Raw genomic sequence first — 16,766 nt, 5'->3', positions numbered from 1 at the left:
CTGCTGTGTGAGAGTTTTGGTTTCATTGTAAGAATTGGGGTTTGTTTTTTCACCTTTTCTTCGGGAATTTGACAAGGCAGCGGTGTAATTGGTATACGGTATCGGCAGCCAACTATTTAACATGTAAAATGGGAGTCTTTTTAATCAAAGCATTTATAGTTATTAAAAAAAGTTATTAAACAGGGGCTGTTTCATGATATTTGTGGTGGCCCAGAGGGGACCAAAAACCAGTGGAGGAAGGGTACTGCTGGGGTCAGGGTAATCAACCCTTACTAAAAAAAAAAAAAAAAAAAGAGTCACTTTTGAGCAGTTTTGTTCAGATAAGGTCAGATCAGAGGGAACTTGAGATGTCACAGCAGTATACATAAAACACACAATAAATCCAATACAAAAATAGAGATATAACAGAGAAAACGAAATAAAGATATCAATATAAATATAGAAGTCACCGACCATCTCCTCCAGGATGGTGAGTTTCATGCCAACTTCCTGAGGAGTTTATTCAGTCTCAGTTTTACAATAAAATACAATAAAAATGTGTATGTAGTGGCAAAACATTTAAAAATAGAAATGTATATTTAGGTTTAAATTTAGTCCCTTTTCATTTTCATTTACATGTTTCCACATAAAAATGAAATTTGTCCTCAGGACCCGCAACATACATGACAATATCTCATCATTAAGAATAACTGAATTTTCATTGCAATAATACCAATAAATAAATAAAATAAAAATAAATTATTATAAAGTTTGGTTTGTGGCATCTGGCATATGGAAAATCTTTAAACTAGTGTCGAAAACTCGTTCCCTGATATAGACACTGTATTATGGAACTCTAGCACCTATATTATGTGTTAACATAGGTGCTGCAAAACAGTTGCAATGCAAATGTTGCACTGAAAAAGAGTTTCAGAATCTATTTATATTGAGTATTCTTTTTCCCCTTTGGTGGAATAAGTATTTTACCTACTTAGAAAGTAAAAGTAGCTATAAATGTACATAGTAGTGGTGTTGTTGTATCCTTAGGAGCTCTGCCTTCTGTCTTTTTTCAGTGCTAACAAGTCCAAACCATATAATGTAGCAGGTTTCACCATCTTGTAAACCTTCCATTTCCCTCTTGCCAAGAGCCACTCTACTCCTTCCAGTCTGAAGCTTGGATACATCAGGAATGCCATTTGGTGTAAATCATCATCGCTGTGGTACAGCCAGTAAATAAAATAAAATAAATAAATAGATAAACATCTCAGTAAAAACCTCAAAAAATGTAAGACGACAAACCCCCAATCCATCAGTTTTTAAATGCCTGTCCTCTGTAGCATTTTGAGCATTCTGGCTAACAACAGACCATACAGAACATACAGAACATACACCAAAAAGTTCTCCTGATAGCCCATGCTACCCTTTTCAGGGATGCTGGTTTTATCTTGCTCGGTTAGGAGTGTTGGCTATTCATCAAATAATCACAATGTGATATGAGGTAGCCATCTGAATATGTGTGAGCACATGCGGCCGACTTCCAGCGCCTCTAAATGTAAGCCAGAAGAAGCCAATACACTGTAGAACTGCCAAATCTGTCCGCATTTTGAGCTTGCAAAATGCAGGACAATTTCTCTTTTGAATCATCTCAAATGGGTTTGCAATTTGGATCAGGTAGTCAAGTACAAATTCTTTAATTGTTTGCCTTCCTTTAGCGACGTCTGATGTGATGAAGCTTTAATACATCAGCCAAGCTCCTCATTTATTGAAATAACTGTAACAGTTTTCACAAAGTCAGCTACAGCACCAAACCTCTACTTCCTCAGAGCCAGAAGTCCCTTTAGCACCCACTCTGAAACTGTCAGCTTGGATAGTCATCCATTAAGAAGACTGATCCATGTACCGCGGGTGCTGGTCAGGCTTGCTGAGCTGGGGGGGTTGAAGAGGGAGTGGTGCTGATGGTTATTTCTGGAGGATATATCAGTAAGTGCCCCTTGCAGGACAGGGTGCTGGAGAGTGACATGGCAAGTGTTGAATCCAAGTGAGGACGAATGCACACACACATACACACAAGCACGCTACACACTTTTGCCCCTTCTCACCCTGCTGAGCTCCCACCCTCTGACACAGCATTCCAGCGTGAGCAGATGAAAGCCAGCCACCCTCTGTCTCCTCATGGGTGGAGTGACGGAAAGCAGTGAGATACCTATTGATACTCACAGAGTGTGAGGAACTGAAGAAGGGGAGAGCAGCATATACACCACCACACAGGCACACAGCAGGCTGTGAGCTGAGAGCAGGAATGGTAGCTGAGGAGATTGTGGTGTCTCTCTCAGGAGGAGCCCCGTGGGGTTTCAGACTCCAGGGAGGAGCTGAGCAGCAAAAACCTCTACAGGTGGCCAAGGTACAGTAGATCTGATATATGTGTATGCATGCAGTATGTTGTAGTCAAGTTTGCTGCCAAGGTAGTAATGTGAGTAGACGATTTGATGGAGATTGCAGCTGTTAACTGTAGGCTCAGCCCTCAGCGAGTCTTGTGGTTTGTAATCTGACCTGAAATACGAATAAATGAATCAGCTGCACTAGAGTCACTAGAGATTTTACTTTCTGGTTCTTGTAGGTGTTTTTAGGATTTTGAATAGCTAAATTACATCTGGCTTGAAACTGTTTCACTGTGCTGTCCTTATGTTATTCTAATTAAATAAAACTGAACTAAAACTAGGAGCAAAAATACATTTCAGTTAACTGGAATTAACACAGAATCTAAACAAAACAAACTAAAACTATTCCATGTACTTACAAAACTATCATCTTACATTTCAGCCTTCATCAATTTAGTGAAGTTTTTCCAATATAACTTACATGAATTGATTGTGATTGTGAGTCAATGTTTGTATTTTTTTGAAAATATGAAACTTTGCCTCTAACAAATAGCATTACTGTGACATAATAATAAAAAAAACTGCAGTAATGTTATTTAAAGTACAGTAAGTGGCATCTAACAAAATATTTAAATAAATAAAGAGATAAACTGAAGTGAGTAAATTCACCTATCCTAAACTAAACTAATATACTTGCTATTTTACATTTACTTGTTCTTGACTAGAAAGGCAAGAGTGACTTCCTTGATGGGCAAATTCATTTAAAAATGATTTAAATCAGAGTGTAATCGTATATAAACTTCTGAGCAAAAGTAATGTCCCTTCAAGTTCACACAGTTTTGACAGTTCAGGATTTTTCCTGGCTCCAAACTGGCTTTTGGGGAAGGAGGATTACCTGTCTGTATGAATGATTGTAAAAAAAAAAAAACTTTATTGAAATATATGAATGCATTTTCCTTTTGCTTCTAGTCATTTTACAAACTGCTTTGCTTGAGTTAAAACAACACAAAGAAACAAAACTAGTTAAAAAATGTAATAATTGCATTACAATACTTGACAGAGGGGAAGGGAATTCTGGCCACTGTTCCTGACACTCGTTTGGCTGTGGCCCAGTTCACTTTGTGCCTCACCTGTTTTGAGTGAATTAGTGGGTCAGTGAGCAGCGTGAACACATGTTTGGGGTTTGACTCGAGTTCCATCCCTGGATTTCTTTGAAACAGGTTCGTATGTCATCCATGTATATGAGTACACGTCCGGCTATTGTGAACACACCTACAACAGGTAATGAACTTGCTTCATATTTCTCACTGTCACATATTTGTGTGACACATTAATCCATCTTTAAGCCTAAGAGATTTTTTTTCTGGCTGGGTTTCTCTAAAGGCTTTTTGCATCTCTGTTTATTTTTGATGACAGTCCAGAATGTGCTCTCTAATGGGAAAAGCTATTCTGGAAAGCAGGAATGTGGACTCGCTCACACTGAAAGTCCATCATTCACCCACGAGCAGCCAAAATGTCTGATTCAGAAACGTGCTTCTTTTCATTGAAGACTTTCAAGTGGAAAAGGGAGTTTGATGGGAGGTTGATCAGTGATGAGTGTGTGCTTTAGTCTGTTGGTGTGTGTTTATGTGTGGTTGGGCATACCTCAGATAAGCCAGGTTGGGAATGGAGAGGACCAGAGGATCAGAATAGCTCATCTAAGAGGAGCTGGAAGCTGAGCATGGAAAAAGGACGACCTCTTGGTCACATAAAAAAATACAGGCACACACACAAACACACACATTTTCTTTCCTTTTTAATTAATTCTACTTTTGCATGTCTGTATTTGTGTGTGTGTTTTATCCATAATAGTAGCATCTGTCTTTCCCCCATTTGTGTAAGAATGTGGGAGATTTTTCTGCAAGGTTTTATTTCGGGTATGTGGGTGACATATGGTGAATGACAGGCATGCCCCATGGTCCAGACTGGTGAAGCAGCTGTTCAAACCCCCTCTTTCATGATGCTCACTTGAGCTGTGTGTGTACATGTGTGTGTACATTGGCTGGAGATAAATAGCTTGTCCTTGCTTTGCTTGTATGACGACAGAGTTGGATTATTGGGTCAGGAGATACTGATAAAGGCAAAGGAGGCACTTGAACACAATTAACATTTTTACCTTCAGCAGCGATAAAGTATGTGTATCAGTGTGTTTATGTGAGGCTACAGATTGGATAGCTTTATCCTTTTCTCTTAGAGGTAATTATAATCTATCAGGCAAGAATAGTCGCCTTTCCATCTATACAATCTATCCCTCCCGCAGTAGCGTCTACCCCCCAGCAGACATATTTCCTGAAGGATCCTATGACCTCATCTCTTAGTGACCTTCAGCAACAGCTGCATGACTTCACAAGTTAATTCCGATGCAGGGACGATAATGACTGCCGCTAAAGGAGAGCTGCATGTTGCAGAATGTTTTTGGTCACTTTTATATAGTCAGACATAAAAAAACAAGCTAACAAATACTTGACAGCGTTTCTGTGCCTGTGCAGGAGCAATCAAAGATTTTTATTAGGAAAAAACAATATAGTATCATACTAAGGCACGACTGTGCAGGGACCTCATACACGTCACCATGTTTTGTTAGAACCAGACTGACATATAGTTTGGTATTAATGGCTGATATTAGCCTATCAGAGATATCACTATCCGTGTAAATGCTGTTCAGTATGTACTGATAAAAAATCCTATTTAAAAAACACAATTAAACAGAAGAAGACGTACAAGATCGTTTCACTTTAAAGTTCTTGTATAAAATACATTATGCATAGTAGTCCCCTCAAAAAAACGAAATAGTTACACTTAAACTTAGACGACAGCCATGTAAAACCCAAAAGGAAAAAAAATAACGTGCCTCTTTTCAGCCAAATTCAGTGTCCTCCAGTGCAGAAAATGTTGAGATGGAGGAGGTAGATTACACTTCTAACCAAACTTCAAGCTCTAAGTTTTTATGAAAGAAATCTGGATTATAGCTCTAAATTCTATGAAACACAGCTTCAGATTAAACTCTATTTTAAAAGCATGAGAGAAGACAATATAAAGGCAGGAATGTGTGCAACAATAACATTAAGACGATATACTGCCCACTATAGATCTCCCTCAAGTAATGGAAAAGAAAGCATAAAAATATTATTTTAGACAAACTTTATTAGAAAACTGTTTTTTGTGGGCAACATTGTGGGATGTCTTACTTACATCTTACTCTGGGATACTCGGTTGAGTATTGTTAATATCCATGCTAGTGGCAGCATATTCAAGGCTTAGCCAGTGGAAGGAATCAGAGTTCAGTGACCTGCTCTGTGTCAAATATAATGTAATAGGTAACAACAGGTTGATGATATAGATCATTTTAGAGCAGTTTTACACCTAAAAGGTCAAATAACTAATAAAGTGTAAAAGATGATGCAAAGCAGAGCCTGAAATGATCAAACAACGTGCCCGCTCTGCCTTTACATGGGCACAAATATAAATGATTCACTCACCTTTTTTCTTCTCTACAGGTACGCAGGCGTAGCAAAGCATGCCGAGCTGGACTGAAGGAACATGATGAGCTGGTGGCCATTGGTGATCAAGCCTGTGCAGAGCTCAGTCATGCTGAGGCCATGAGCCTCATAGATAAACAGAGCAACACACTAATGCTCAGAGTCAAAAGGTCAGAGCAGGGACACTCACATACAGTAAACAACAGTCTTGCTGTCATATCGTACCAACTGTATTTTCACACCTTGACATCCCTGTGGTTTTAGGGCCCCTTCTGGCTTGCAGTGCTCATCTTACTCTGGTTGCTCTGCATCCCCCCACTCCTCCATGAGGGTCCTGTCACCTCCTGCAGACTCCAACAGCTTCTCCATCCTCTCCTCTGTCGAGATACCCCAGGGTATTACCTCCCCTCCAGACAGTGAGGCTTATTATGGAGAAACAGACAGTGACGCAGACACAAACTCGCGCACACACCGCCGACATCGTCGCACACCTCCTCACGCACGCTCACCTTCACGCTACGACAGGCAAGAAGAGGAGGAGACCTCAGAGATGAGTGGGTAAGAGATGGAGAGCAGACGTTCCACCCCTTTAATCATTCTTCCCAGAAATTTAACATATTTAAAAGAAGTTTGACTAAAAAGTAATATTTTAAACTTTTTATTAGTGTTTAGAAGTGGAGCTCCAGCAGCAAATTGCTAAAAACCCTTGAAAACTCGGCATCCTGTCGTATTTTAATAACATTTTTAGGGCGACACATTATATATTATTGGATTATATGGATTAAAGTCTAAGATGTATACAGTTAGCTAACCCACTATGAAAGTCTTTCACTTTCTAATCTCGATAATAAATTTGATTAGCTTTGTTCCATCCTGGTTTTTTTTTACAAGCTATGAGAGTGCTACAGATACAGGCGTTACCTCGCAGGCGATGTGGGATGGCCAGTGTGCTGCTGGTGTTCCTCGCAGAGAGCTCATCTATCAGCCTCGCCAGACAGAGTGGACCACTCCTACACACACACCCCACTCGCTGACTCCTCACACGATCACCCCGACTCCCGATCAGGGGTTGGTGGAAGCAGAAGAAGAAGGAGACAGTGGCTTCCAGGAGGCAGGGGGCTGCAATGGGCTTGCCTGCCCACCCCTAGTGTCTCCAGAAAGGGCGAAAGAGGCTCTAATGTTAGTGTCTGGGAAACATCTGGTGCCTATGGTGGGACCACAGCAGATGCCTGTAAATGATGAACTCTCCACCACCTACATGGACAAAGCACGGCAAGCCAGTGAGTATATATTTTTATTTAAATCTATATCATTTCAAGTACTTTTTTAATCAGTTCCAGTTAAAGAATTGAAAAAAAGAAGTTAACTTAAGGTTTGATTATGTGTACAAAAAGTGGGATTTTGGGCATTTGTTGTTATGACGTAAACAAAGAATCACATTGATGCTGAAAATTATCCATAATTGACATCAGAGTGCTAATACCTGAAGGCATGCTGTGTATGTGAATGGCACTTCTTCTCATTAAAATTCTAACCAGCAGCTTTTGGTCTCCGTTGTAATATCGTGTAGCTGTTGCTAAACTTCTTTTAAGTTTCACGACAATCCACCAGTGTCCTGGTAAAGCAGCTATTTCAGTCGCTACCACTGTGTTTTTGCATTTTAAATACAACTCCTAAGATTCTTTCTGGTGTGTCTAAAAAGGCTCCAACTGCAGTTAGCTTGTAGTCTTAAATCACCCTCTGGTGGACATTTCTTGGAACTGAAGTGTATATTGACAGGCTGGTGGTGATGGGGTGAGATAAACCAGATACTCATGAGGTATTCCACCTCCCCTCGTCCCCTCTTCTGTCCCCTGAAACAGCAGCATATCCCCACTGTATGCTGAGCATTTGCCCCGATGGGTGTATTTATAACTATTCAAACCTCTGATTGACAGACTAGATGTGTGATTATGTGTGTATATGAAAGTCACACAGATGTGTTTTTACTTGTATCAGTAAATCCAGTAAATTCTCTGTGATTCTGTTCATCAGATAATAATTGGTGGTTCAGTCGTGAATTGCACTTTTAAAAACATATTTTAAATTCTGAAATTCTGTGTTCCACCCAAACCTTTCCACCCTGATCTTCTCACAGCCCACAATGAAATATTTTCTTTTTAGAGTTTTGACTCATTCATGCTCCATTAATAGCACTGCTTTCTACCTGAATGACACTACTCCATTTTAGTTTTCTATGACCACCAAGCTAAAAAAAAAACCAAACAAAGTGGGTAAAAAAATAAAAAATAAAAATGACATCTTGTTTTTAGATCCAATTGCCTTTTAATGAAAATATGAAAGGCAAATTCAAGCTAAATTACAATGAAAATTTAGGTATTTTATGTACTTTAAAAAATTTAAATGGCTTTCTGGGGTTTAATTGGAGTCCACACTTTGTGAATCATTAGTTAAATTACAAGAAAAGAAAAAAGAAAAAAGTGTCATTTTATCCTATTGCTAGGCATCAGCTTCTGTGAGCATAAATGAGTTGTGGAATTAAGGCGAGGATGCTGTGGGTGCACAAAAGCTACAGGCACATTTTATCCCATTGCTTGGTAGTTCCTAGGCAACATGATGATGTCATGGATATCCGATGAAGATAAAAATTTCCCCCTGTGCCAATGTGATGTTACTGTCAGCTAACTGGCACAGTTTTTGGGATAGTGAGCTTCTGCCAGGCAATCTTTAACCTGAGTTTTGCTCTGTATTTCTATGCAGCACTCACCTCAGGTCTTGTGGTACTCTCGTAGCAACAGTCTGATCATGGAAGCTCTTTGCTTCATCCTTGATCCTGCTTGTAGTTTCTTTTTGTATAGAGCCGTCACACAGCGCGCTCTGTGTTAGAAAATCCAAACTCTCCAAGTTACTTGAGAGTGTCCTCAATCTACTGAGCAGCTTGTTAGTCATTTTGAATGTTTATCCTTTGCTTACCAATATTTCCACAATACGCTGGATTTGACGTCTCACTTTAAGTTAATCAATTCCATGTTCTCATGACTTGTGTCTCCTTCCAGCAACTTTCTGAAGCAGCATATGAAGCATTAGGAGGGCAGTGGCACTGAAACTGCAGTACTCAGCTGCAGATATATAGTACATCCCAAATACACATCGGTATAGATTACATTTATTGGGGACTCTAGATTGATTCATAGGAGAATGCAACTATTGCTCTGCTGGGATGTTAAGATGAGAACGTGCTTAACTGTTCCTTACAGCGTTCTTTAGTCGGTCTAGCTAACCGATCATTTCAACAAGGCAATAAGGATGATAGCTGATTAAACCTAATAGCTATGTAGTGACTGAGTTCAGATTTAATATGAGCAAACATTGCAGAAATGAAAGATCTGTCATCCAGTTCAAGAGGACCTAGACCTGAATGACTTTGGTGTATGGTGAGGCCTTTGCTATAGGACAAATCATGACTGTGGCGTCCAGAGATCTGCCCTTTCTCATGTTACACACACACACACACACACACACACACACACACACACACACACACACACACACACACACACAGCCATTGGTTTTAGGTATGGGATTATTAGCTCTAAAGAGTTATGCGTCTGTGTGTGCAGTGTTAGTCAGGTGTGAGGTGTCAGCACATCAGCAAAGAGTTATGACTACGCTTTTCTTTGTAACCTATATTTGGCTTTATGAACTCATATACACGTACACACACACATTGACACTGGTGTCTAAATATCCTCTGGTGATGGGGTCTTCCCGTCCTTGTGTGTGTGTTTGTGTGTGCGCGTCTGTGACAGAGACCAGACAGGTGTTTGATGCCTGTCACACCGACAGGAATAGAGGGCTGACATCATGTGTTGGTTTGGTGCTAGAGAGAGACAAAGGTCTTTACATGGGCTGTGCCCTGAGAGAAGGGCTGGTAGACACAGACTAAACGGCTCCCCACTCACAGCAGACTTGGACACTGTTAGGGTGTGTGTGGGAGGGTCTGAGGGTGGTCAAGGACAAGCGTGCATTCACACTCATGAGATGAGGGACCTCACATCTTCTGCAGGTTCAGATGTAGGTGGACAGACAGTCCCACGGACTGTGTACGCAGGTAAGATCAATGACACCCTTTGAAGTAGACATAAGCTACTATAGAAGCATTGGAAGACATATCACTTTGGAGTGAAATGTTTGTTTTTTTATTTTCAGATCAAGAAGAATTACCAAATTTCTGAGTCATGTAAGCAGACTTGACTGATTATGCTGAAACGACTGAAAATGTTAACTCTGTGCCATTCTGCGCTGTAAAGACAATTTAAACCAGCTCATGCAGTTGTGCTTTATCTGAACAGTGTATATTCCTTATTGTGGGACTTGATGCAAATAATAAACGGTACAAAAGTTACAAATTATTAATAGTTATTTTTAATGCTGCATACTGTTGGCATGGCTTTATGAATGGCAAAGGATACCAGCACTGTGGACCAGACTGAAACAAACAGCTACCTAATGGTTATTTATTATTATTATTTCTTTCCTTCATGGTCCCCTGATGCTGAACCCTAATAGCTTTGGTGACCCTCTGACTTTTCTTCTCGCAGTGCCAGCAGATTGTCTTTTGTTAGGATGGAATGCCATAAAATGTGATACAGACTGTGCAGTAGCACCTTGTGGTGTCATTTCATCTCTTTTTTTCAAGATTTAAAGTGTAATTCACAGTATCTGAAATGACATATGGAGTAACAGGAGAGCAGACACATAACATGAGGATAGGACAACAGTGTTTCCTCTTTTCATGTTGTAATGACATATTAGTATTTGGGGTGTGGGCTTTTGGCTTATGATGCGCTTCAGTTATTGCATTTAAGGGTAACAAATAGGAGGAAGAGTGAAGAGCCTTTGCATGTGTAACCACTACTTACTTTTAGATTGTTCTTTGTTTCGTCTCTTCTTTAAAACCTAAAATTTTTAGGCTTTTGTTCTGTTGTTTACTGTTGCAGTATTGCTAAGAAATGGTAAGTATGTTATAGTTATTGTTAAATGTTAGAAAATTAAACAATAGGTTGCTGACTATATTTTAAAGTGCTGGAGTAGTGCATTTTCATTATTACTTTTAACATAATACACAACGTTGTGTGTGCCAGGGTCAGTCATCAGTCTACAGTTATGTCAGTAGCATATTTACGTGAGGTGAGCCAGACACTAAGACGAACAAATAGCATAGCACTAAGCAGGGATACACAAATGTGCACATGCAGTTTCTCCACACAGTTTCCATCACTTCCATCACCTCAACTATTTTGCTTTGGATTGCATTAACCTAAAACTATCATTTACTATTACTTTAACTTCAACCTTAAAACTAGCCTTCTACCTAAAATGCTGTAATTACAGGGCCAAGCTTTTGCCATGAAAACGTGACCAGGTAAATGTCCCTCACAAAAATCCATGACGCACACAGGCACAGTCAAGGATTTGTGCAGGAGAGACACTGTGATTTAACCTTCCTGGACTATGTGACTCAGCTCTGGAGAGCAGCAGGAATTCTTTGTTCCAAATCCACAACACGCACTCCTGTCTGTCACTGTTCATCGCAGCTCCTCACTGTGATAATGCTGTATTAATCAGCCACTACTCACGCTATCACATTGTTACGTTTCCTGTACTTGTCGCCTGTGTCTTTTTTTGTATTCGTCAAAAATCTCATTGCTGCTTCTCCCCTCTGTTTCCGCTCTCTTTCAGTTGATTTATTTCTGTACTCTTCTTGTCTTGCAGAGTTACAGCGCGGGGAGAGTTTGGTGGAAAAACAGGTGAAGGAAGCTCGTACTAAATGCCGCTCCATTGCATCTCTGCTCACTGATGCTCCCAACCCCAACTCGAAAGGGGTGCTTATGTTCAAGAAACGCCGACAGAGAGCCAAAAAGTACACACTCACCTGCTTTGGCAAAGCTGAGGGAGATAGAGGAGGGGACACAGAAGGGGAGACAGGAGGAGAGACTGAGGAAGAAGGAGGAAGTTCCATTCTAAGTGGCTCAGAATTTGAGGAAGAGGGATTCTCGGGATCATTTGACCCTACGTGGGACACTGGTTATCTGGACCTGCTGGACAGAAGGAGCTCTGCCTGCCCATCAACCACACCGACTTCTCCAACAACCAATCAGGGTGCAGAACTGGACATCTCTGCATATCAGACCCCAGGACGTGTGACTTCTGCAAATCTAAGGCCAGGTTTGGAAGGATCACGACTGGAGAGCTCAGCCTATCAAGAATCAAGCAGCCTCACAAAGAAACCAAACAGCAACCACCCCCCTTCACACATGTCTCCACCAGCTGTGGTTCTGACCAATGGGGGGTCAGCAGTTGTCAGTCGGGCTAGTGTTGTGCTGAGCATGCCCTCACAGACACCCCTCCAAAGTCAAAATGGCAACCCTGATCCTTCTCCTAATCATAGTCCCAACCCAATCATAGACTCACACAATAACTCCAGCTTCACTCCTAACCCTGCAGTTCTGAACCGCACGGCGAGGCCTTTCAACTCTGGCTCCACCCCTTCTCGTGCGTCTGTGACCTCTGTGATGTTTCGGCCTCCCCAGCCCAAGCCCACACCCATAACGATGGTATCCAAACCTGTGGCCGCTGTCTCCACAATGAATATCCCAACTTTTCACCCTCCATCAGATGCAAGGAGAGCAGTGTCTAGCACATCTTTGTATATCCCGCCAAGAAATAGCACCAGCAACACTTCACCCTCTGTTACCGCTCCCCCGCCAGCCCTCTCACCTCCCTCCTCCCTGTCTTCTGCATCTTTCACGCAGCCTCCTGCACACACATTTTCTCCACAGCCTACAGTGCATGCTTCCCCTTCCATCCCATTTTCTCCCTCTGCAGGTTCTCTGCCATGTGCCTCACCAGCTCAAACCTTTTCCCCTCTGGCTCCACCGTCATATCTCTCTCCCCCTGCTTCTGCTAATCAACCCCCCTCCAACTGCTTTTCAGCTCCTCCCATCTCCCCACCTCACCCCCAAAATTTTAATCAGACCTCTTTCCATGGCCAATACACCCCACCACCTCCTCCTCCTCCTACTGCACCCCAGCCTCCTCCTTCTCCATCTTTCCATACCTACAATAACTTGACAGATGCTACATCACCTGCCCAGGCTCCTGTCAATGATTCCCCGGTGACACGTGAGCAACGCATCTCAGTCCCAGCGTCTCGCACTGGTATCCTGCAAGATGCCCGTCGTCGTAGCAACAAGAAGCCAATGTTCCACTCAGTCCAGAACAGAGATGTCTCTCCAAACCCGGACTTGCTGTCGATGGTCCAAAACATGGATGACCGCTTTGAGAGAACCCCGACTGGTGAATCTGGAGTTACACCTAGTGGGGAGGCTGGGCATGAATCAGGCCCTGAAGAGGACTGGCTGAGGCTGGGGGCAGAGGCCTGCAACTTTATGCAGGCACAGCGTGGATCCAGAGCACCCCCTGTAGCCCCCAAACCACAGACCCCTCAAGTGCCACAGCTGGCAGGGAAAGGAGGCCAGCTGTTTGCTCGGAGACAGAACAGGATGGATCGGTACATTGTAGAGCGATCTCCATCTGTTGCTGCTGCCCCTTACTCTCCTGCTCAGACAAGGGACCCCTCACCCACACCTTCCCTCCCTGCCACATGGAAGTACTCATCCAATATCCGTGCTCCACCTCCCATCAACTACAACCCTCTCCTATCTCCCTCCTGTCCTCCTAAGGCACAGAAGAAACCCGAGATCACGAAGTCTAGAGCAGCTGGACCTAAGGGGCAGAAAGCAGGCCTCAAGCCTGTGGACATCATGAGCCACCAGCCCTACCAGCTCAACTCTTCTTTGTTCAGCTATGGAAGTGGGGCTCTCCAAGACACCTCCACCCATCAGCAGGATAGAGGACTAACAGGTGGTCCTCAGAAAACAGCACGAGTCTGTGAGGTCAAACGCTTCTCCACACCTCCACCGACAGCCACAGGGCCCACCCTCAAAGTTATTGCACCTCGATCAGCTACGACACTTGGGGAACCCCTCCGACGCTCTGATATCATGTCTCCTCCACCCAGTGAAGGTGCCAAACCCTTCCAGTGCTATTCACCTCCGAGCCAGCCTCAGTGGGCCACCTCCCTGCTGTCTCCCCCACCGTCTCCTGCACCTACCACCCCACTCCCTAGGCTACCTACCTTCTCCTCTGCTCATGCTTCTCCTACATTTTCCCAGTCCTCCAGTGCTGCACAGGCTAACAGGCAGATTAAGAGTACTCCAAATCTAAGTCCACTACAACCTGCTCACCCCCCTCAGCTGGCCTCCAGCAGCACTCAACCCAGCAGGGTCCCCAGGCCTAGGTTCAGCACGTCCAACCTGGGTCTGCAGCCTTGCGTCTGGCGTCCCAGTTCCACCACGCACTGAAAAGAAGCCGCACTGGACAAAATGAATAAGGGCTCTATAGGAACACAGAGCAATATTTTTTTAAACATGCATTTTTAGTGTTGTAATATTGTTTTTTAAAGCTGCAGTTAAGGGCTGGTGATAAAAATCACAACATCTGCTTGGATTGGCCATGCTTGTAGAAAATTTGACCATTTAATCACTTTCATTTATTCATCTCAAGTATTTGGTTATATACTAATTAAAAGAAACTATGTTCTGAACGATAAAAGTAGAGTTGGAACGTGTGGAAGATTTAAGAATTGCAAATCAACTACGGGCTAGAAAGGCTGAAAGAAAGAAGTTGGAGTAAACTGCAATAAGTTCTGTAAATTGAAACATAAAAAACTGAAGAATAGAGGATGTGTAACGATAAAACTGGTGTGACAGAAATGTCAGATGGGAAAGGATGAAAAGGAAACACAGGAAGCGTAGAATGAAGTGACACGATGAAAAGATGTCTGACGTGTGTAAAAAGTGCAGCTTTGACACTCTGTAAACAAACCTGTTGCTATCCTATTAGATATCCTGCTTTACAGACAGGAAGTAGCTCCTGTTACTCTCGCTCTGATAAATATATTCTAAGAATTTGTGTTCAGTGATTGTGTTTTTGTAGTTTCACTCTGCAGCAGTGTGCATGTGTGTGTGTGTGCTTTGTTTGCTGTAGTTTTCCAGGGAAATGCTTTTTACAGTAGATTTGATTTCTCATCAGTTGATATGAAACAAGAGAGCGATAACACGTCTGTTTAGCTTTGATTCTTTCCCACAGAGACATGCGGCTGAATAAAAATAGACGTGACTCACCTCAGCTGTCATTCGGTTTCTCCCTGTGTCCCTCGCGTCACCACCCACTCCCACACTGGTGCCCCTTATCTCCTCCACCCATCACTTTTTCCAATTTTTTCCTCTTCTGTGAGCATTTATTGATCCTTCCGGCAGCACAGCTGTTCTCTAAGGTTTCACGCAGCGTTGACGCCAGGTATTAAAACAGCAGTATTGGCTTTGAGAAAGTGGTTTCCGTAGTAGTTTAAACTTCCACCACAGGGGGGCACAGTAAGATTTGTCACGCAAACATGTTTCACCACAACAGTTTATGTCTCTTCCTAGATTTTACAGTTCATTGCTATTAAATCTTAACAGTAATTCGTCTTGACTCCCTTATTCTTCAATATCCTGAAAGTATGCAGAATATTTAATTAATCAACTGACTAAGATGAAGACAAATCAATTCAAAAACACACATTCCTTTTCCCCACCTGCTATTTCTGCTCCAATGATTGATTGCTGTATTTGATAGTGTCCTTGTAGTTTTGATAGCATACATTTCAAAGTGCTTTACTGACAGTCACATGATGGCCTTGGAGCTGTGAAACCCAGCCATGGCACCAGAAAGGGATCTAACCTTTAACCCTTGACTGGGATCAGTTGACAGACAGTGCTAACTTTAGCTGTAAACTTTAGTCCTCTTCAGGTCTGAAGGTAAGTTTAGATGCTGCGTGGAAGGGAAACACACATTTTTTTCTACTTACCAGGTAAGTGGATAATTTCATGCAATTTTTAAATTTGGATTTAAACCGCATAAAAGCTGCAACCGCACCTATATAAGGACTTAAATGTCCTTTTACCAAATGAGTTCTATAATTCTCTCTCTTTTGGTTGCCATCCTCTTCCCTGTTAATTCCTTTCTTGCTCAGTGGCACACACATACAGAGCCCATTTCACCTATTTTTGGAGCCGTTAATCTCCAGCTATTTGGCCCAGTGCTCGACTCTTAATTCTGATGGCTTTTTCTACAATGTGATTGAGAGAGGGGAAGTGCTACCTCATACATCCAGCCTGTTCTTGTTGCTCTGCTAAAGAGGCCGTTCCCTTGCACCATCTTTCTGGGTCAGCAGAGTCAACCATTTAGGGTCAAGGGTCCAGGTTTAAGGGACATTGTTGAATTTTTTAAGTTTGGGTCACTCATTTTTAGGTGAGTGTGATGCAGTCAGACTGTATTCAAAGGTTACTGGATGAATTTTGCAGATTTTCCCTCTAGCATCGCTGTGAGATTTTCGGTTTTTAAGTCAAACATGTTGACAGCAATTCAGTGGATAGCCATGAAGTTTAGTTAACAACTTTTTCTTCAGTTTTTTGTAATTTTTTTTATTACTGAAAAGCTAATAACACCATGCTAGGACAATGTTTAAACACATGCTTAAACATTTAAATTTGAGTTTTGTTAGGAGAAATCTTACGGCTCTAATATTTTAATAAGTTTCTTATATATTTAACTCTTTTAGATCTGTGTTTGTTCTCTGCCAGCTCCAGGGAAATATGTGGAGACACCTGAAAACAGTGCTTGGAAAAATACATACATTCAAATATAACTGTTCTGTAAAGCTGATGGAAAAATGAAAATTGTATAAAACTGTATATTCATTAGCACAAGAGAACTTGATTGTATA

At 42.0% G+C, this 16,766-nt stretch overlaps 1 protein-coding gene across 1 annotated transcript; it reads left to right on the top strand.

Annotated features, from left to right (window-relative positions):
* Nucleotides 1–2,134: 2,134 nt before the first annotated feature.
* Nucleotides 2,135–15,127, top strand: synpo2lb (synaptopodin 2-like b). Its single transcript, XM_085466617.1, has 5 exons — nucleotides 2,135–2,380; nucleotides 5,894–6,045; nucleotides 6,140–6,433; nucleotides 6,767–7,155; nucleotides 11,651–15,127. The coding sequence occupies exons 1-5, from the start codon at nucleotides 2,279–2,281 to the stop codon at nucleotides 14,299–14,301; spliced, it is 3,588 nt and encodes a 1,195-aa protein (XP_085322743.1). The 5' UTR covers nucleotides 2,135–2,278; the 3' UTR covers nucleotides 14,302–15,127.
* The last annotated feature ends 1,639 nt before the right edge of the window (nucleotides 15,128–16,766 follow it).

Source organism: Copadichromis virginalis, linkage group LG8 (assembly GCF_057382275.1).
Source record: "Copadichromis virginalis isolate Kocher_CV1m ecotype Utaka linkage group LG8, C_Virginalis_male_GT1.1, whole genome shotgun sequence".
Taxonomy (NCBI): domain Eukaryota; kingdom Metazoa; phylum Chordata; class Actinopteri; order Cichliformes; family Cichlidae; genus Copadichromis; species Copadichromis virginalis.
Note: the sequence above shows the minus strand (reverse complement) of the source record. Positions and strands in the feature narration are given on the sequence as shown.